The 21,752-nt window shown below is 38.6% G+C and overlaps 1 protein-coding gene across 2 annotated transcripts in view; it reads left to right on the top strand.

Moving 5' to 3' along the window:
* Caprin1 (cell cycle associated protein 1) overlaps positions 1 to 21,104 on the top strand; it is a 43,985-nt gene extending 22,881 nt beyond the window's left edge. For both annotated transcript variants that reach the window (XM_005384149.2, XM_005384151.2), the window contains 15 exons: positions 1,583 to 1,821; positions 1,915 to 1,997; positions 3,533 to 3,670; positions 5,206 to 5,258; positions 5,344 to 5,430; positions 8,502 to 8,657; positions 8,769 to 8,877; positions 11,588 to 11,649; positions 12,104 to 12,214; positions 12,418 to 12,567; positions 13,455 to 13,605; positions 16,474 to 16,668; positions 17,227 to 17,327; positions 17,660 to 17,723; positions 19,262 to 21,104. In XM_005384149.2, the coding sequence (XP_005384206.1) occupies positions 1,583 to 1,821; positions 1,915 to 1,997; positions 3,533 to 3,670; positions 5,206 to 5,258; positions 5,344 to 5,430; positions 8,502 to 8,657; positions 8,769 to 8,877; positions 11,588 to 11,649; positions 12,104 to 12,214; positions 12,418 to 12,567; positions 13,455 to 13,605; positions 16,474 to 16,668; positions 17,227 to 17,327; positions 17,660 to 17,723; positions 19,262 to 19,326 (1,764 nt within the window). In that variant the 3' untranslated portion in view covers positions 19,327 to 21,104. The remainder of the gene's footprint in view (positions 1 to 1,582; positions 1,822 to 1,914; positions 1,998 to 3,532; positions 3,671 to 5,205; positions 5,259 to 5,343; positions 5,431 to 8,501; positions 8,658 to 8,768; positions 8,878 to 11,587; positions 11,650 to 12,103; positions 12,215 to 12,417; positions 12,568 to 13,454; positions 13,606 to 16,473; positions 16,669 to 17,226; positions 17,328 to 17,659; positions 17,724 to 19,261) is intronic.
* The last annotated feature ends 648 nt before the right edge of the window (positions 21,105 to 21,752 follow it).

Genomic DNA, 21,752 nt, shown 5'->3' with positions numbered 1-21,752 from the left:
GGAAATCGAACTCAGGACCTTGTGTTTGCCAGGCAGGCACTTGTGCTGCTGCGCTATATCCACAGCATTGACCTTTTATTATTACACATTTTTGGTTACTCATCAAGAGCTGTTTTGGCCTAGCTTCAGCATATCTTTTCTTCTCCTTTGCACCTTCACTACTTGAATTGCTATTTCATCAAAGGGAGCTTGCTTTTTGTTTATTTTTTGCTTTCTTGACTTCCTGTCACATTTCTGTCTCCCTCTTTCTGCGACTAGCTACTAATAAAAGATGTCCTACCCTAAAGCCACCCATCCGAAGACTGGAAAGCTCATCTATTTTTTTGTTTTTGAGACGGGGTCTGGCTATATAGTGGGGTATGGCTGTATAGTTCAGGATGGCCTTTGAACTCATTGTGCAGCCCAGGCTGGCCTCAAACTTGCTTTTTCAGCTTCCCAAGTGGTCTGTTTTAATAGATGTCTGTCACTTTTTTCTTGAAAGTTTTGTTGACATCCTAACTTAGCCGTTTCCTGTCTGTGTGCAGATACTATGTATCCACTTTTCATTTACTGCGAAGATCGCATTTGCCCACTCTGCCGCCATTACAGATTTGTCTTATTGTACCTTTCTTCATTCCTCCTACATCCCCTCCATTTCTTTTATTTGTCCTGCTTTGATTTTCTTTGTCTGAATTCATCCCATTGAGGCTTGGGAGAGGGGAACATTGGGAAGGAAAAGGCACCGTTGGCTCTTGAGAAGACTGACCCTTCTCTGCTCTAAGCTGGTTGAATTTGGCTGATGCTTTCCCAACCTCTATGGGAAAGAAAAATAGTGGGGAAAATCTATTCATATTTAGCTTCATCTGTCTTTCACTGCTACTTCTTTTCTGGCAGCGTTCTTGTTCATGAAGGCAGAGGAGTTTTAGTCGCTGTTTGCAGTTGGGATGTGTCTCTGGTACGAGCAGTGGATTGTTCGGGGCAAGGGCAGTGGTGGTTGTTGCTGCTCCTTAGGAGTTTTTAGAAGGTTCCTAGAAATTTGGATCAGTTTTCCATAGAAGAGAGGTGATAGTTTTATTATTCCTGTAGTTGGGATTCTTTTTTAATTGGCTCAGTGGTTTAATTCTAAATTTCATACTACTTATGGACAGTTTCAAACATAAATATATATATATATATATCTAAAACTAAAGAATATAGTGAATGTCTCTGTAATTAGCTTCTGTAGTCTGTCTCATGGGCGGTTATTTCTTATGTATACCTATTGTGCTCCTATTTCTCCTGTTTGCTAGATGTTTTTTTTTTAAATGCTAGATTATTTTGAAACAAATTCTTAAGTTTATTTTTTCAGCGATAACTTTTTAGCAGCTTTCACACATTCTAGAGAAATACGTGTTTTGATTTCTAACAGTGAAACTACACTTCTAGTGTAGGGGAATTACCCTTTTGTGTATTGGAATCCCTGTCACTCACTGAATGAGCTGCATCTTATTTGCATTGGGCCTGCAGTTGTTTGGGGCAAGGAGGCAGTGCTGGGTTTTGGTGTCTCCTTGTCAGTTAGTAGAAGTTAGAACTTCAGTGTCTTTATGTTTATGTTCTTTTACAGATTCAGAAAACAATAAAGAAGACAGCACGCCGGGAACAGCTTATGAGAGAAGAAGCTGAACAGAAACGTTTAAAAACTGTACTTGAGCTACAGTATGTTTTGGACAAGTTAGGAGATGATGAAGTACGAACTGACTTGAAACAAGGATTGAACGGGGTTCCGATCCTGTCTGAAGAGGAACTGTCACTGTTGGACGAGTTCTACAAGTTAGTAGACCCTGAACGGGACATGAGCCTAAGGTATGTGGTGTTTGATAACAGAAGCTTGTAAATGCTTCCTTAAGTGGACAAGTGACATTTCATTAATAAGCTACTCAATGGTCTTATTGTAAGGTTGAATGAGCAGTATGAACATGCCTCCGTTCACCTGTGGGACTTACTGGAAGGGAAGGACAAACCTGTATGTGGGACAACCTGTGAGTATCATAGTTAACTGATTTTATCACTAAAATCTTTAAAGATGAATTTATAATTAACAATATATTACTGGCAGGAAGTTTAGAAGTGTTTAATGCTCATCTACTATTTACTTCTTTGCATCTGATTTTTTCTTTTTTGGTCTGTATGTATGTGTTGTGTGTAAATCAGAACTTTGAACAGCAAATAACCAACAATCTGTGAAGACAAGATCCTACTTTTTTTGTTTTTGAGACAGGGTCTTGCTGTGTAGTTCAGGCTGTCCTTGAGCTCAGTATTAAGCCCATGATGGCCTTGAACTCCAGCAGTCCTGCCTCAGCCTCCCGAATTCTGGGATTACCACCTCACGTGGCGGACAGAGTCCTAATTTAACTTGGCTTTGTTTTTTGGTTTTTCTTTTTTTTTTTTTTCCCCTTGGTACCGGGAGTTGAACTCATGACCTTGTGCTTGCCAGGCAGGCGCTGTGCTGCTGAGCTAAATCCCCAGCCCCTTTAATGTGGTTTTGTGTTTTCTTTTTTCCTTTGTGGAGATGAGTATGTTACTCAGCATTCCATTCTGTGACAAAAGACCTGAGACATAAGGAGGAAGAGTTTATTTTGGCTTACGCTTCTGTAGGTTCAGGAATCATAGAGCAGAGCTGCTTACCTCAGTGTAAACTATCTGGAAGCAAAGAGAAGGGTGGGAGGGCGCCAGTCTCCCCTTTCAGTGCACCTCCACTAGGATCTGCCGTTTCCCACTAGTGCTCCAGGCAGGCACCAAGCCTTTCACTTGTGCCCTTGCACCGGTGAGGGATGGAAGCCAGGGACTCATGCATGCCAGGCAGGCATTTAAGCATTGACGTTTGCTTGCATTTGGTACCTTCTTTGTGCTCTTGCCTCTCCCCGGAGCCCTTTCCCTCTTCTACTCACTTTCTGTGTCTCAACTCTGCAGTCACAGCCCTGCCTCGGTCCAGCCCATTGTCCTCTGTGGTACCGTTTTTGTATTTGATGCCTTCTGTGTTAGAGTAAATAGATGCTTACTGAATGAGTAAGTGTTGTCACCTTCCCCAATACTTAAAATTGGTTGGGCGCTGTAGTACATGCCTATAATCCTAGCACTAGGGAGACCGCAGCAGGGGGATTGCCTCAAGTTTGAGGCCAGCCTGAGCTATATAGTGAGTTCAAGGCCAGCCTTAACAACATAGCAAGACCCTGTCTCTAAAAAAACCAAAAAAACAAAAAACCCAACCCCCTGCAAGCCCCCCCCCCCCAGGAATTGAACTCATGACCTTGTGCTTGCCAGGCAGGCACTGTGCCGCTCAGCTAGATCCCCAGCCCCCGCCCCCAAAGGTTTTGATATAGATGAGTTTTTGATCCCTGTTACTCTGTAATCATTTCTGTTGTTGGTGAAATTTAATCTTTTTCTATATATAGATGTTTTAGTAACAGTTGATTAGGTGGTTTTTTCTTACCATAGTATTTTGAAAGAGTGTTGAACTTTTTCGAAGCCTAGTGTTTTCACATAGTCTAACGTTCTGATTTATGTTCATCTCTAGATAAGGCTCTAAAAGAAATCGTTGAGCGTGTGTTTCAGTCAAACTACTTTGACAGCACCCACAACCACCAGAATGGGCTGTGTGAGGAAGAGGAGGCAGCGTCGGCGCCTGCAGTGGAAGACCAGGTCGCGGAAGCTGGTGTGTGTTCAGCGGGGAGGAGCCTCCCCTTCCTTTGTTATGAGTTCATTGCTCACTTGTTACATCCGTACGTTTAGAGTTTTAAGAAACTAAGTGGACAGAAAGTTAAGATGGAACATCTCAAGAGTACTTCCATGTAGGAATCATAATCAGGCTTAGTCATTTGTCTTAACAGTTTGGAGCCTGGTTATAAACTGATAATTCTTTTGCCTATAATATTACCTACGGGAGTATGGGTCAGGGCCAGTTGTTGAAAAGATTTTAAAATGGGCTTTTGTCTGATATTCCCATGTTCTTTATCATGCTGTCATGAAAAGTGATTTTTCTCTTTTTAATCATAGGGATAGTATAACTTGATAATTTTTTTTGTTTTATTGAGACAAGGAGATCAAGCTGGCCTTGAAATCACTATGTACGGCCTCGAACTCTCAGTGCCTCTCCTGCCTCAGCCTCCCAAGTGCTAGGATTACAGCCGTGCATAACCATGCCCCACATAATTTGATAATCTTGAGTTACAAATTCCTCCCTGGCGTGAGGTTTTTCCTAAATGAGTTTTAACACCTAGTGCAATACTAATTATGTATTTAGACTGTGACTAGCACTACTTTTATTGTGATATTGTGTTCAGTAAAAATCTGAATACAATTAGACAAATTAGTGAAGGCTAAATGTTGTAATGGTTGAAAGTTATAGATTCTAGAATTAGATTACCTGAATGCATATCTCGGCTTCAGCGATTAGTAGCTGTGTAACTTTGGGCAAGTTACTAAAGCTGTCTGTACCTCAAGTTTCTCTAGTGGAAAGCAGGAGAGGAGATTGCACTTTGGTAGAATTTAATAGTAGATAACATAAGGAAGTACTTTTTTTTTCCATACTTGAGATTGAACCCAGGGTCTTTGTATGAGCTATATCACCAGCCCTTTTTTTTCTGGTTTTAATCTTGTTAGTATATGTTAGGTATACATGTTGATCCCATTCATCATAGGGTGATGCACGGTATGTGCATGATATGTCTTCTTTTTTTTCCCACTTCCTTCCCCCCTTTCAATCCCTCTTCTCTTTCTTATTTACAAGAGCTTTGTTTCCACTTTTTTCCTTGTCTCCTCCTTCCTATCCCTCTCCCTGCTTTCTTGTTCTGCTTCCATTTGAACTTTTTCTTCTTTTTCCCAATATCTGTTTTGTTTATTTATTTTTTTTGAGATGGGGTCTTACTATGCAGTTCAGGCTGACCTGGAGCTCACTTTGTAGCTCACCCTGGTCTTGAACTCAAAATGATCCTCATGCCTCAGCCTCCTAAGTGCTGGGATTATAGGTGTGCACCACCGTGCCGGGCTTCCCCCTATATCTATTGTACGTTTTGGTCCTTATTTATATTTTTTGGTTTCTCAGCCTTTTTTTTTGAGATAGCATCCCTCTATACACTTGGATAAATATGTCATGACAGCTTTCCACCAGTACAGTATCGTATGGACTACCTTCACTGACTTATATCTTAGGTGTTTGATTTTTTTCTTCATTATTTTTTAACTTCTTAGAGCCTGAGCCAGCAGAAGAATACACTGAGCAAAGTGAAGTTGAATCAACAGAGGTAGGATTTTTCTAAAAAATCATTATACTAGTTGTATTTTTCTGCCTTTCAAACAGATATCTTAAACATTTACTTTGCTTTGCAGTATGTAAATAGACAATTTATGGCAGAAACACAGTTCAGCAGTGGTGAAAAGGAGCAGGTGGAGGAGTGGACAGTTGAAACAGTTGAGGTGAGTTTATATTTCTAGTTGATGTTTTTGTCTTTAATAAGTAATTTTTCCTCCTGAATAAATTAATTGGTATAATTTGTTCATTAGACTACCAAACTTATTACACAAGGCTGTTGTATTTTTTTTTTTTTTTTTTTTTTTTTGAGACAGGGTCTTGCTATGCAGTTCAGGCTGGCCTTGAGCTTACTTTATAGCCCAGGCTGGTCTGGAACTCGCAACGATCCTGCTGCCTCAGCCTCCCGAGTGCTGGGATTACAGGCGTGCACCACCATGCCCGGCAAGGCTGTTGTATTTAAAAGATGATTTGTTTATTTCTGTGGATGTGTATTACAATTTGCTGGTGGCTGATTTGATTATAAAAATTATTTTATACAGTGTTACCTGTGGATTCCCCTATTGCTTAAAGTGTATCAGCTTGCTCTGTAAACATTTGGGCTCTCATATCAATAACCCTCAGAGAAACCCACTTCACAGAGAATGTGTTGGGGTGTCATCCTGAACTCTTTCATTCTGATGCTGGTTTTGGTACCAGGCTATCGGTTTCTTCAGTGTTTCTTGGTGTTGTCTCTCAGCTTATATTAAGACTTTTTCAGGTTCTCGTCTCTAATCCATTGACTTACTTAACATTTCCCTTTCCTGACTGCCTCCAGGCCATCATGATCATTTGTACAAGTTATTCATAGGAAAAGTTAGCTTTGATTAATATACTAAGATGTCTCCTTAGTTGTGCTTTGCCTATAAAATACAGTAAAAAGCCAGGGGTGGTGGCACATGCTTGTAATTCCCAGCATTTTGGAGGTTGAGGCAGGAGGGTTGCAAGTTTGAGGCTTCTTGGCTACATAATGAGTTTAACTCCACCCTGAGGTACATAGTAAGATCTGATTTCCCAAAAGAAAAGAAAAAGGTAAAGTCTTACTAGTTGATCTTACTAGCTTCTCCCACCCCCTATCCTCTTTTAAGTTAAGGGGCCTGCCTTTAAACCTCCAAAAGTAATTTTAAGGTTTGAGTAATAGGTTTTTCTCCTTAAAAAATACTCTGTTGTCAGAATCCTTCTCCAAAAGTGGTGCAGTTGTCAGTAATTTGAGCTCTGTTGGAATACCAAGATGAGTTATTGATAGATTGAGTAAAAAACTGAACTACTACTCTAGAAAGATACTTAGTAGAAATATTGCCTTGTGGAACCCTAATAAAACATTATATACTTGTCAAATAAGGAATGTGTTTGAGAAATATTACAGAAGAGTTAGAAAAATAGGTAAAAAAGATCTATAGAATGGTAGTTTATGCAAGAAGTGTGCCAACCAGTTGGGCTTTGGCTAAGTAGGTTGGTTATATGTTTTTAGGGGAGCCATAGTATTCCATGCCATGCGTTAGCAGCGGCAGGGAAGTGAATTATTAGCATATTTTTTTCATTGAAAGATATGTTGGTCATACAGGAAAAGGTTGAGAACTAAAACACAGTGCTTTGCAGTTAAGGTACTAGCATTTTATTTGAGAGATGAGTGTATTGCTGTACTAATGTGGTTTGTTCTTAAAACTGATAGGTGGGTCTTTCTAAAGCTGTCTATATGAGATTGCAAAAATTTCTGTAGCATGCTGAGGTTGATAGCTAAATTGGTTTTTCATGATAAAGAATGTAGTGATTTTTATCTCAGAGTTGTTTGTTTTTTTGTCTTTGAGACAGGGTCTTGCTATGCATTTCAGGCTGGCCTTGAGCTCACTTTGTAGCCCAGGCTGGTCTTGAACTCACAGTGATCCTTCTGCCTCAGCCTCCTGAGTGCTGGGGTTACAGGTGTGCACCACCACGCCTGGCTTTCTCAGTGTTGTTTGTAAAGGAAATAAGATAGTGATTTGCCCAGGCTCAACAATACATCATTACCAAACTTAAAAGCTAGAGAAAAAATTACAAATTTGTTATAATAAACATTAGAATTCCCAAGCAAAGCTGGGATTTCTTTTTCTTAAGAAAAATAATAGAAAAATTATTAGGGTTTGGAAGGAGACTGGAGTGAGTTGGTATTGGTAGCAGTTTAGTTGAGGTGATAGTATCTTGATCCTAGAGTTTTTTTTTTGTTTTTTGTTTTTTGGTCTTTTTGAGACAGGGTCTCACTATGCAGTTCAGGCTGGCCTTGAGCTCACTTTGTAGCCCAGGCTGGCCTCGAACTCACAGTGATCCTCCTGCCTCAGCCTCTTGAGTGCTGGGATTACAGGCATGAGCTACCCTGCCTGGCAGAGTTGTGTCCCGTCCCCGTGCCGTCTCCCCCCCGCCACCCCGTACCGGGGATCGAAGTCACGACCTTGCGCTTGCCAGGCAGATGCTATGCCGCTGAGCTAAATCCCCAGCCTCAAGCAGAGTTGTTTTATTATTATTATTATTATTATTATTATTATTATTATTATTATTATTATTATTATTAGTAGTAGTAGTAGTAGTATTAGTAGTAGTAGTAGTAGTATTCGGTACTGGGAATCAAACTCTGGACCTTGCGCTTGCCAGGCAGGTGCTTATGCCACTGAGCTATATCCCCGGCCCGATCCTAGAGTTTTAGAGAGATGAAAGAAAATCTATATTTTGGTGATAGTAAAGACCAGCACCTCATCAATGTGGACTTACACCAGGTGCTGAGATAAATATATATGTGCTGTGGATAGCATACAGATCTAGTTACTCTAGAAGGAATAATAGTTTAAGCAAAATGGATTGTTTTTGAAAGTAAGAACAGGTAGTTTCTGTTTTTTTTTTTTTTTTTTTTTTTCCCGTACCGGGAACCGAACTCACGACCTTGCGCTTGCCAGGCAGGCGCCTTTGCCGCTGAGCTAAATCCCCAGCCCCTAGAACAGGTAGTTTCTGTTTGAAAGCGGTTGATAAAGTACGTCTGAAAGTTAGCTAGTGATCCATTGGAATTAAGAACACTAGAGAAGTGTTGGTGTTGATCAGAATGCCAAGTTTGAGATTAGGTTGTTGTAGCTGAGTAACTAAAGCCTGTTCTGTTGTGCAGTTTGGGTACCAGTCATGACAATATGAGGAGAACTTACATACTCTGCCACCACTTTTTCTCCTCCCACCTTAGGTAGTAAATTCACTCCAGCAGCAGCCTCAGGCTGCATCTCCTTCAGTACCAGAGCCCCACGCTCTGACTCCGGTGGCTCAGGCAGATCCCCTTGTGAGAAGACAGCGAGTACAAGATCTTATGGCACAAATGCAGGGGCCTTACAATTTCATACAGGTGGGTACATTTTAGTAAAGTACTACAACAGAAGGTTTCAGTTAAAAAAAAAGAAAAAAGGTTTCAGTGCTTATACTATTTGACTTAACTGTGTTGTATCCTCACTTGTAGGATTCAATGCTGGATTTTGAAAACCAGACTCTTGATCCTGCCATTGTATCTGCACAGCCTATGAATCCAGCACAAAACATGGACATGCCCCAGCTGGTTTGCCCTCCTGGTTAGTAACCGTACTTTGACGTGAAGATAAAATGTAGGAAACACTAGTACTGTCAGGTTCTATGAAGTTGGTGGAAATTTTTTCCCTTTTCAATGCTTGCATAACTTTGAATCTTTAATTTGTTAAGAATTGTTACTTATTTATCTTACAGTGTGAATCATAACTGTAGTTACATAATTTTAAAAACTTTATTGGCTTATAGGAACGGAAAAATACATGCAAATTTGATGGGTTTTCACAAACTGAACACACTGCTATCCAGACCAAGAAATGGAACATCATTAGTACCCCAGAAACCTGTTTTGTCTTCCCTTTCAGTCACTAGTTACTGACTGTTTCCAAGTCTCCCCTAACTCCATGGTAACTACCCACTTCCTTATTTGTACCACTGTAGATAGGGTACCTGGTTTTTGTAATTGGCCTAAGTAAAATTTTGAATGACTCTTTAAATTTCACAATTAATCCTAGGAAGGAAGCCTGTAATCCCATTACTCTGGAGGCTAAGTTCAAGGCCAGTCTGGAATACATAGTGAGACTCTTGTGTTAAAAAATGGAGGAGGGAAAAAAACCTACAAAATTAATTTTAGGAATAAAAATAATGGAGGTGGCTTTCTGTGGATGCTTCCATCTTTCTAGGAGAATGTCTGAACATTTTATTCCCTGAATCAGAATGAGACATAGGAATGTGGAGTAAGGGAACACTTACAGGAAAGAGGAAAGGATAAGTCAGAGTTGCAGTTTCAGTGTTTAGTGGCTTTACAGCATTATCTGAAGTCACAACACCAAGCAGTGCCTTGCATTGGGCTTGTACCTCCCTATAGAAACAGTAAGCTTGAGTGCTCCTAGTTTTCCCCCAGTGTGTGTCTGTGTTAGTGGCACAAAGTGCTGTGTAACATTTAATTCATGTTGCATAGTCTTAAATGTTACAGGTGAAGCTGAGGGCAGAAGTATGTTCAGTGACATGGTTCATTTGGTAAGGTAGTTCGGAATTCTCTGTAGAACAGGGAGCTTGTATCTCACATCTCTGTGAGGATTTAGAGTACATACGTCAAACGTGCTAGAAAGCAGTCAACAATTCTTTAATGTCATTGTAAGAACTTTATTAGAGGATGAAAACGTGTAATTTTATCAGGTTCTAAATTGTGCCATGGTCAACGCTTTTAGCACTGATGCAACCTGTATGGCTGTTTAGATATTTACGTACTTAGATAAATTTGAGTCCTTTAGGTTCTCCAGTGAAAATCTGTGGTTTCTAAATGAGTGACCAGTGATCTGGGTTTTGTTTAGTTTTGGTTGTTGTTTATTCCCTCCTTTCCCTCCCCGACATTTTTTGTTGTTGTTGTTGTTTTCTCCTGTACTGGGAGTTGAACTCACGACCTTGCGCTTGCCAGGCAGGTGCTGTGCCGCTGAGCTAAATCCCCAGCCCATCCCCACCTTTTTTTTGAGACAGGGTCTTGCTGTGCAGTTTAGGCTGGCCTTGAGCTGACTTAGTAGCCCAGGCTGGTCTTGAACTCACAACAATCCTGCCTCAGCCTCGTGAGTGCCGGGATTGCAGGCATGCGCCACCATGCCCGGTTCTCTTTTTTTGTTACTGGTACTGAGGATTGGACCAGGACCTTTAGCTTATCAGACTGAGCTATGTCCTCAGATCTTTTAAAATTTTTTTATTTTGAGATAAAGTCTTGCTGAGTTGCGCAGGTGTGGGACTTGAACTTGTAATATTCCTGCTTTAGCCTTCCAGAGTGGTGGGATTATACTGCACCACCATGCCCAGCTATATAGTTCTATATTTTTGATACTTAACTATGGTTGGAGGGGTCAGGTGGGAGAATGTTAAGAACTACTAATAAGGTGCATACTGAAATATAAAGTACAGGCTTTTTAAAGGCATATTTCTGTATTTTACTTTCTTTCCCTGTAGAAATATTTTGAGATTATATTGAAAGTCCATAATTTAACCAATAATTTGAGTATGGGCAATGCTACTTTCTTGTAGTGTTAAGTTCAAACTTAGAGACTTGAACAGTGGTGGGAGACAAGTCTTTAAAAAGGGCTAGGGATATAGCTTATTTGGAAGGCCCTGAGTTCAATCCCCATCATTACCACATCAGAACAAAACAAAATACAGGTGTAGTGGCAGACTTCCTGTAATCCTTGCATTTGGGAGGCTGAGACAGCAGGAGTATTGCTCTTACTATGAGGATGGTGTGGGTCTGCGTAGTGAGTTTAAGGCCAGCCTGAGCTATATGGTGAGACCCTATCTCAACCAAACATATAGTCCAGGACACCCTCTTCCCATAAAAGCTTTATCATGGACAACCATAATATTGAATCTGTTATTTTCTGTACCTCTTTTTCTTTTTTTTTCTTTCTATACCTCTTGGTTGATGCTTTCTCACTGACATTTTTCCTTATCCTTATAAAATATCAAATGAAAGGAAATCTTTATTTTAGTTTTTATTTTTTGGAGACAGTGTCTTGCTGTATAGTCCATATCAGGTTTGAACTCACCATGTAGTCCAGGCTGTCCTTGAACTTGCAGCAATCCTCCTGCCTCAGCTTGCCGAGTGCTGGGATTATAGATGTGCGTCACAATGCCCTTGGTTGAGGATTTGGACTTAGAAATTTGCCTTAGCAGCCCCATAAAAGGTACTTAGGCATCTCTTAAGAAGTTTGATTATATATAACAATCATCCTCTCCATTTTGCAGTTCATTCTGAATCTAGACTTGCTCAGCCTAGTCAAGTTTCTGTACAACCAGAAGCTGCACAGGTAAGAGTGGTAAGAATTTTTTTTTTAGACTTTTTATGCCTCTTATGAACATCATCTCTGCATTTGAGAAGTGTCCAAGTCTTCTGTTACATATTCACTGGCATTCGTAGTTACCAACCTTTAGGTCCCCATTTTTTGTCTTCGTTAACTTTTTAAATTGTTTTGTTACTTCTTATGTTTATACATTTTATTAAAATCAAAGGAGCTTTTTAATTTCTAGCTGAATTGAATTTCAGAAGACATTTTAGGCAAAAATTTAGAACAAGTTTTGTCCTCTTTGAAGCTAAGGGACTTCAAATAAGACTCGGGTATATTTAACTTCAGATTATGTAGTCTACAAGTACAGAGAGAAGGTATAAGTATGTATATTTCCTAGCCCTCTCTATATTAGGGTTGGTTTATATTGACCAGTTAATTTTGTAGGAAGGACAAAGCTTTGATAATTTTTTTCTAGGTTCCTTTGGTTTCATCCACGAGTGAGGGATACACAGCATCTCAACCCTTGTACCAGCCTTCGCATGCGACGGAGCAGCGGCCACAAAAGGAACCAATTGATCAGATTCAGGCAAGCTTTATTTCCAGGGCCATATCAGCTTGATGAGTTGATGATCATGTGCAATTACTGTATTGGGCAAAGCACTTTGGGATTAATATTGTTACTTCCTTTAGGATCTGTTTTTCATTTATGAAGTAGTTGACCTTGTTAGTATACAAAAGGTTCAGGTTAGCTTACCTCTAAAGTGCATCTATTTATTTACTTTTGTTTAGGCAACAATCTCTCTAAGTACAGACCAGACTACAGCATCCTCATCCCTTCCTGCTGCTTCTCAGCCTCAGGTATTCCAGGCTGGGGCGAGCAAACCTTTACATAGCAGTGGAATCAATGTAAATGCAGCTCCATTCCAGTCCATGCAAACGGTAAGCAAGTCAGTTCAGCTGATACTAAGTACCTGATCGTAGGGAATCATGCTAGATGCTCCACAAAGAGGCTTCTTTTAACTGAGTTTAGTCTGCATCTGTTGTAATTGCAGGGTATATTTAATTGAACTAAAATTTTTATGATCTCAGATAAATTTGAGCCTTACAAGTTCTATGTACCTGCGTCTTCCTGTTCGGTGGTTTTAGCCTTTTGACTTGATTAACAAAGTTTAAACATACAAAAAAGTAGACTTAACATTCATATAATTGTAATCTAAATTTGACAATGAACACTTTGCCTTATTTGCTTAATCTATTGTTTTACTTAAGTTTTGCAAAATAAAACTGCGATGTCATGCTTCACCTTGGTTCATCAAGTATCTTTAAATTAGAGGATTTCTAGAAAATAATAAAAACAGCTGGGTGTGGTGGCTCAATACCTGTAGTCCCAGCACCTGAGAGACTGAGGCAAGACTGCTACAAATTCTAGGCAATTCAGCTTGAACTACAGAGGGAGACCTTATCTTGAGGAAAAAACAAAAACGAAAAAGAAGTTTACCTGTGGGATACAGCTAAGTCAGTGTTCAGAGGAATATTCAGAGTTAATTTCTTAAAATGTCAATCAAAATGAATTGAAATAAATCAAATTTTCAACTCTGTTCGTAGATTAAATTTCTGCAAATGGTACTGCATCAGGAGTTTGCATTTTGTTTACATTGAATTGCACTGAATGTTTTTCTTGTGTCTTTTATTTCAACATACATACGTGTTTGAGACTTCTGTGATCTATATTTACATTTGTGGGAAAGCCAGCATTGAGCTCTGCCTTGTTCAAAGCAGTGAGCAAAGGAAGGGAGGAGCTAATCATTCACTTCATTCACTCACAGGTATTCAATATGAATGCCCCAGTTCCTCCTGTTAATGAACCAGAAACTTTAAAACAGCAAAACCAGTACCAGTCCAGTTATAACCAGAGCTTTTCCAGTCCGCCTCACCAAGTGGAGCAGACAGAGCTCCAGCAAGAACAGCTTCAAACAGGTAGGAAAACCGGTGTCACTTTGTTGCCTGCTTTCTCTTCAGCACAGAGATACCACAGGGCAGGCAGCAGTTTTGATAGAGCAGTAGGCCATGGAAACTGAACTGTAGGTTAAATTAAGATCATCCTGCCCTTTTGGAGGCCTTACTCCTTTTTTTGTTGTTTTGGTCATTGAGCTTTTATAATGTACCTGTTTCATTATATCATCTCATTGGAATTAAATTTGTTAGACTTGTTACTTCCGTTGTGATAGATAACCTTTTAGTTGCTGATTGCTTAGAGCCATCTAACATGATAGGTAGCAGTAAGTCAGTTACATGAAGTTCAGAAATTGTTTTCTTGCTTCTGACTGTACTAAGTTGTAGTAAAACTTTTGCATACATCTTACTAGTTGGTGACTGTATGGTATTTTGTGGAGTAGGTTCAACAGAATCCTTGACAAACAAGCTGCATAATTTGGGCATGTCCCATACCTCTCACCATAGTAGTGTAAGTAGAGATATTTTAGACTTATATAAGACATGAAATATCAAAAAAAAAGAAAAAAAAAGACATGAAATATCATTTTTAGGTCTTCGGTTAATTCCTTGGAATTAATCAGAACCCCACAACAAACTAACATTCTGTTGAAATCATAGGAATTAATGCTCTTAGTTCTACCACACTGGTTTTAAATACTTGGCATTTTCTGACTGCTCAGTTTCTTGATAAACCTGGTTTAACACTATACATTTTTCAGTAGGAAATTCTTAGATATCACGGTAGTCTCCAGTACCTCTACTGAGTATAGAGGTTGAATTAGCCATAGTCTGATACAAGTGCTACAAGAAAGAACCTGGGCTGCTGCTTTGAGTTATGTATTTAAAAATTAGTTGTGTTACAAATACATTTGGAGCCTTTAGACAGGGTGTTGATAGACTTTATTTATTTATTTTTGGTTTTTTGAGACATGGTCTCGCTATGTAGTTCAGGCTGGCCTTGAATTACTGCTTCCGCCTTCCTGGTGCTGGGGTTACAGGCATGTGCTACTATGCCCAGCCAATATATTTATTTTTAATTGACAAATCTGTATATACTTCTGTATGAGTTGATTTGAAGTTTGTGTACATTGTGGAATGGCTGAATTGAGCTGACAGTGTATTATCTCTTCTATTTATCATTTGGTAAAGAACAGGAACATATAATCTCTTAGTAAATTATGAGGAGTTGGCCACCATGTTGTATAAATCTCTTATTTCTGCACTGCTTGCTGCATTTCATTGATGTCTGTGCTCCAGTCTCACCTCTCATGGACCTCTTTTTCATCACTCTTTCTACATACAGCTCACTCTTGGTGACTCATTCATTTTACTTAATTATCTCATTAGAACAAAGGTATGTGTCCAAGTCTGTATTGGCAACTGACACATCGCATGTGTCCAGGAACATGTCTGGTATGTTGTCAGCATTCTGATATTTGTTGAACAAATCAATGTATCCTAATGATTCCAGAGATTTTGTGTTTAATTTGAGTTAGTATCTAATCAGGAATAACATGGAAAGGATCTCACATAAGTATCTGGTGTTTCTTCATGGACCATAAGTTTATATTTTTACAAACAATAAGGAATTCTGATTTTTAAAAAAAAATACAGACCATACCTTATTTTGTTTAAATTTTGGGGATGTAATCAAAGGCAGTCTTAGAAACATTACACTGTGAGTGGTGTAGTTGGTCTATAAGTAGTTCAGAGGGTCCATGACACTTTCTCTTCTCTTGCTATACATTCTCTGGGGGTGTTTTTTATTGGAAAATAGCAAGTTTTTTGAGGGTATAAAGTAGGTCAGGTACAGATTTTTAAGTCACAGAACCCTGTTTTGCCTCTCCGGTGAATTATAACCATTGTAGTTCATACTAAAAAGGCACCTTGGTATTTAATTTTTGAAAGTTTCTATATTCCAGAATTCTCATTTTAGAAGAGGATGAGTATATATTCAAGGTAATATGAGCCCTCTAGATGTATACCTTATTTTCGACTGGATTGAATGCCAGACCATTTTAACTGTCTTTTTAAACTGGCCATACTTGTCATTTTGAAGACTTCGAAATGAAGTCAGTCATTAAGAGGTATAAGTTGGAAGGCTTCTGTTGAGTTAGCTATGTAATGGATGGCGTGATCTGTCATGTAATTTCTTAGCTATGAGTCTGTGATTTTGTACGTTACACTAAATGCCAACAGAAATTTAAGATAAACTCACACTAAGGAGCTTTATAATAAAAAGTAATTAAAAGGCACAAAATGGTAATTGTACTGTTTTAGCATATAAATCTTTTGACTTACTGTGGGTCCCTTGTGCTAAAAGGTAGTTGCTTTTCAGATGTTAATAGTATATAGTTCTCTTTGGGGATGATGGCACGCTGCTGTAATCCCAGCACCCAGGAGACTGAGGCAGGAGGATCATCATAAGTTTGAGGCAGCCTGGGCTACATAGTGAGTTTAAGGCCAACCTGCACTACAGAGTGAGACCCCCACCTTCCCACTCAAATGTATATGTATATAAGTTGGTAGGTAGGTAGATACAGAAGCATATTCTTTGAAATCATTGGTTTGGAAACATGGAATTGTATACCCTCCTGTCAAAGGTTTAGAATTATTGTAGGGAATTGTACATTGCTTGGCTTAATCTATGGGTAGGAGAAAAACAAGGACTTCATTAATATGTAGTTTCCCCTACTGTTAGTACACAAATTTATTTAAAGACATAATTAAACTTTGAGGAGACTGTAGGAGATATTCCTTAAACTAGAAAGCCTGTGGGGGAGGACAAAGGGTACCGGGCTGTTACATGTATGTGCATATGTGTACAGTGTTCATACTTTCTGCTTACAGTGGTTGGCACTTACCATGGCTCCCAGGACCAGCCTCATCAAGTGACTGGCAACCACCAGCAGCCTCCTCAGCAGAACACTGGATTTCCACGTAGCAGTCAGCCTTATTATAATAGTCGTGGTGTGTCCCGTGGAGGTTCCCGTGGCGCTAGAGGCTTGATAAATGGATACCGGGGCCCTGCCAATGGGTTCAGAGGTAAAAAAAAAACTTGATTCAGGTTCTTTCTACTTCATAAAATAGATAGAAATATGTCATGGTTTGGGGAAAGGATGTGATTCTCTGCTTTAGTGTCTTTATGTAGAATTTAAACAGTTTAGGGCGAAGCGTGGTGGCACACGCCTGTAATCCCAGCCCGTGACTGAGGCAGGAGGATAGCCCTGAGTTCAAGGCCAGCTTGTGCTACATAGTGAGTTCAAAGAAAAAAAAGTTTAGGGTATATTTAGGTGTATTTATTTTAAATGACAAAAATGGGCAGTGTTTGTTTTGTCCTTTGTCATATCACTTCTAAGCAATAATTTTTTTTTGTATTATCAGACCTTACGGGATTTTTTTCCCTTTTGTTGTCATCGTTGTGTGTATGTATGTGTTCGTAGGTATGGATGGAGTTAGTACTTACCGATATTCATAAACAGATTAGAAAGTAGCATAATAATTAGCATGGCTTAAACTTTTTCTAACCTCCCCGTTATCATTAATAAGAAATTAAGAATTCTTTGTGAACAGAAAGTTACATTTTTTTGTCCTAAATTTTAGGAGGCTATGATGGTTACCGCCCTTCGTTCTCTAACACTCCGAACAGTGGTTATACACAGTCTCAGTTCAGTGCTCCCCGGGACTACTCCGGCTATCAGCGGGTAGGTAAATGCAGAGTGGGTCTCAGAAATTAATTTGGGGTTCTGTCCTATCCAAGCTACTCTGTTAGAAAATGATGGCTCTTGCTTTCCTTTGTAGTCAGTATAGATAGGAAAGTCTGTTAAAAAACAATGATTTTCAAGAGCAGGTAAATTTCTCATTAAATGTTGAGTATACTAGAAGTGTAGTACCTAGAATAGCTTTTTGAAGTGTCTACAAGAAAAAGGAATTCTATATTCTGCAAGGGTGAAACGTTAACAATAGAGATAGATGGGTAAGCATTTTATAAAAATTGCCCTTTCTTGCTTACAGTACTAACTAGCTTGTCTTTTAGGATGGATATCAGCAGAATTTCAAGCGAGGCTCTGGGCAGAGTGGACCACGGGGAGCCCCACGAGGTAATATTTTGTGGTGGTGATCCTAGCTGGATCTGTTCTGGCCTTGGAAGAGCTGTTCATAGTCTGCATGTAGGTCACATGTTAGGAATACACTGATCTTTTCCAGACTTGTTGCTAGGGATTAAATGAAATGCTCTGTTTCTAAAACTTTAATCTTAAACCCAAAGTTTAATTTTTGAATGGCTTTCCCTGTTACTATATAAACTTGTCTTGAAAACCAGAACATTTTCTCTTCCTCGGAAAAGTGTTTTTCCAACTGGAAATTATTTTTCAGGTCCTAAAACCTGCTAAATGTTTTTAGGAAGTACTTACTGAAACATTTTTGTAAGACATTTTTGGAGTGAGATTGAACATTTATAAAAATTTATTATTCCTCATTCATTTTTGAAACGTGCATATTATATTTTAAGACCAGTAACCCTTGAATGGCCAGGCAAGCCATAGTCACATTTAGAGAACCATTTAGAAGTAATAGAACTAATTGAAATTATAATACCGTTTGCCCCACGATTAAGTGATCTAAATATCAAATTCTGACTTTTAAATAAAACCCCCAAATTCTTTCTTATTGAACTATATTTAAAAATTATAGATTTAAAGAATTTTCTGTTTTGTCTTTTATCATTGGAAAACTACTTGCTATTTGGTCAGGAAATTAACTTGGTTTAATAATTAGAGCTAGCATTTCATATAATCTGAAGTTCTAAATGGTTCTCTGATTTGAAGGAGGCTAAAACATTGAATAAGTTTCCTCTAGTTATTGGCCATAACATGTATAAAATGTATATTGAGAAATTACAAAGTACTTTGATTTGAATGCTAGTAGCAACTGGCCAACAAAAAGGTGCATTTTTTTTTTTTTTTTAAATTAATGGATCACTTGAGAATTACTGACTTGACCAGAAGTGTCAAAGGTTATTTGCATGTGAATGGGTTGTGTTCTTCTTTCCCACCTTGTAGCATATTCTATGAAAGTTGAGTTAACTGGTAGCTAAAATCTGTTTTAACAGCATGTAAAATTATTTTATCTGTTACAAGTCATTATAAAAGTTTGAATGTTACGTGGTTTAGTTTTTAACAGTTTAGGTAATAAGGTCTGTTTTCATTCTGGTGCTTTTATTAATTTTGATAGTATGATGTTACTTACTACTGAAATGTAAGCTAGAGTGTACACTAGAATGTAAGCTCCGTGAGAGCAGGTACCTTGTCTGTCTTCACTGCTGTATCTATTCCCAACGCCTGATGACAGTGCCTGGCACATAGTAGGCACTCAATAAATACTTGTTGAATGAATGAATGAATGAGTACTGGTGGAATACTCCATTAGCTCTACTCTTCTTTTAGCTAGAGAACATGAGCAAATTTTACGCATGACAACTTCCAGAAAGGGTGAAACTTGAACGCTGAAGAATTGACCTCTTAAACCTAATAATGTGACAAGCTCTGCCCACATGCTTCTTGACTTCAGATGAAAATCTGCTTGAAGGCAAAACAAATAGTATTTGAAAGAAAAATCAAATGCCATTTTTGTCTTCTAGGTCGTGGAGGGCCCCCAAGACCCAACAGAGGAATGCCGCAAATGAACACTCAGCAAGTGAATTAATCTGATTCACAGGATTATGTTTAATCGCCAAAAACACACTGGCCAGTGTACCATAATATGTTACCAGAAGAGTTATTATCTATTTGTTCTCCCTTTCAGGAAATTTATTGTAAAGGGACTGTTTTCATCCCATAAAGACAGGACTACAATTGTCAGCTTTATATTACCTGGATATGGAAGGAAACTATTTTTACTCTGCATGTTCTGTCCTAAGCGTCATCTTGAGCCTTGCACATGATACTCAGATTCCTCACCCTTGCTTAGGAGTAAAACTTAATATACTTTATGGGGTGATAATATCTCCATAGTTATTTGAAGTGGCTTGAACAAAAGCAAGTCTGACTCTTGGACATTGGATAAAATCTACAAGTCAGCCCTAGAGTTTTTCAATGGCAATTGACAGATATTTTCCTTGAGAGGAAGATGGAAGGAGTGGAGTGTGGTTTGGCAAAACAACTGCATTTCACAGCTTTTCCAGTTCAGTTGGAGCGCTAACTGTTGGGAGGTGTACCAAATTATGTGTGGGTCCCTATCACACATGGAAGGCTGGCTGCCAGCTTTGACACAGCACTGTTCATCTGGCCAAATGACTGTGATTAAAAACACATGTAAATTGCTTTTTAACAGCTGATTACTGCAAGACAAAGCCACAATGCAAATTAGGCTTTGATTGGCACTTTTTGAAAAAATATTCAACATAATGAGAAATAATCTGGACGGGCCACTTCTGTATTTAATGTGAATTATTTAGATACCTTTGAACACTTCTTAACAGTTTCTTTGAGACGGTGACTTTTATAAGGATTGGTACTATATATCAGTCCTTATGACATGTACATTGTCATCACTAATCCTTGGATCTTGCTGTATTGTTACCTAAATTGGTACAGATAATGATGAAAGTCTCTAATGGATAATCATAACACTCTTGGGCACATGTTTTTCCTGCAGCTTGAAAGTTCTTAAAAGAAAAAAAGACATCAAATGCCTGCTGCTACCACCCTTTTAAATTGCTATCTTTTGAAAAGCACCAGTATGTGTTTTAGATTGATTTCCCTGTTTTAGGGAAATGACAGTCAGTAGCTTCAGTCCTGATGGTATTAGCAAAACAAATAAAAAGTGTATAAAAGTTGTATCTTGAAACACTGGTGTTCAACAGCTAGCAGCTTATGTGATTCGCCCCCATGCATTGTGAGTGTCACGGATTTTATGGTTGTCTCCAGCAGCTGTTTCTGTAGTATTTGCACTTACCATTTGTCTAATTCACCTCTAATTGACTTCTCCTTTTCCCATGGAGGCATTTATGTTTAAAGTGGTGATTTCTTCCCGTAGATGCATAGGGAGAGTCTCAAGTTTGATGGAGATAGACGGTTTAATAGTGACTTAGCCGTATGTACTATGTTGGAGTTTGTGCTAGCAGTTCGAGCACTAGTTCTGTGTGCCTATGAACTCAATGCTGCTTGTTGTCCCATACCACTTTGACTTTATGGAGAATTGATCCCACCTATTAAGCAAAGGCTACTAAGTTAATGGTATCTTCTTTGCAGAAATTAAAATTTTATTTTTAGCCTTTAGCTAAGGAAATTGTCCAGTAAGTACTCAGCAAAACAAACCAAAACTATTCATCATTAGACAACTGGAGTTTTTGCTGGTTTTGTAACCTATTAAAGTGGATAGGCTGTTGAACATTCCACATTCAAAAGTTTTGTAGGGTGGTGGGTAATGGGGAATCCTCAATGTTTATTTTAAAATAAATAAAATTCTTGACTTTTCTCATGTGTGGTTGTGGTACATCATATTGAAAGGGTTATCTGTTTACTTTCACAAATGAGTATTCCTTTTGCTGGCACCTCCCCTTGTGTGCTTTGATTTCATCTGCCTGGGATGTACCACAACCATATGTAAGTTGTATTTTAGAGGGGTGAATAAAACATTCATGGTTTGTTGGATAACCCCTACGTAACATGAGCTTACAATCCTGTATAAAACTAAATTTGTTATCTCTGTAGAAAATAATTTCATGACATTTAGAAGTCATACTTTTGAAGTAAGTTTTTCTGTTTCTTTTTACAATCAGAATGAGTCAGTTCGGAGGGATGGGATGAGAGATACCCCTTCTGAGTTTCAAACTTCTATGCATTAGCACAGATGTGAATGTGTAAAGGTGTTTGTAGTTTTATTACTTCTATGTTTTAAGAGTTGTTTCTTTTTGAAATACTATAATTTTGTGGGGGGGCATTCTACATAAACTTTTTATGTCTCAATTCAGACCATATTTTTAAAGAAATACCTCATTATTGGACAGAGAACTTTTGAAAAAGACCCATCAAGATCAGAATCTTGGTACTCGGTATTTTGTTTAATACTTGAATGCTTGTCTTAGGTGCAGAAAGCCTTTTGTTGGGTCAAATGTATATTTTAGCAGA

This window comes from Chinchilla lanigera, unplaced genomic scaffold (genome assembly GCF_000276665.1).
Source record: "Chinchilla lanigera isolate Chin_1 unplaced genomic scaffold, ChiLan1.0 scaffold00021, whole genome shotgun sequence".
Taxonomy (NCBI): Eukaryota; Metazoa; Chordata; class Mammalia; order Rodentia; family Chinchillidae; genus Chinchilla; species Chinchilla lanigera.
Note: the sequence above shows the minus strand (reverse complement) of the source record. Positions and strands in the feature narration are given on the sequence as shown.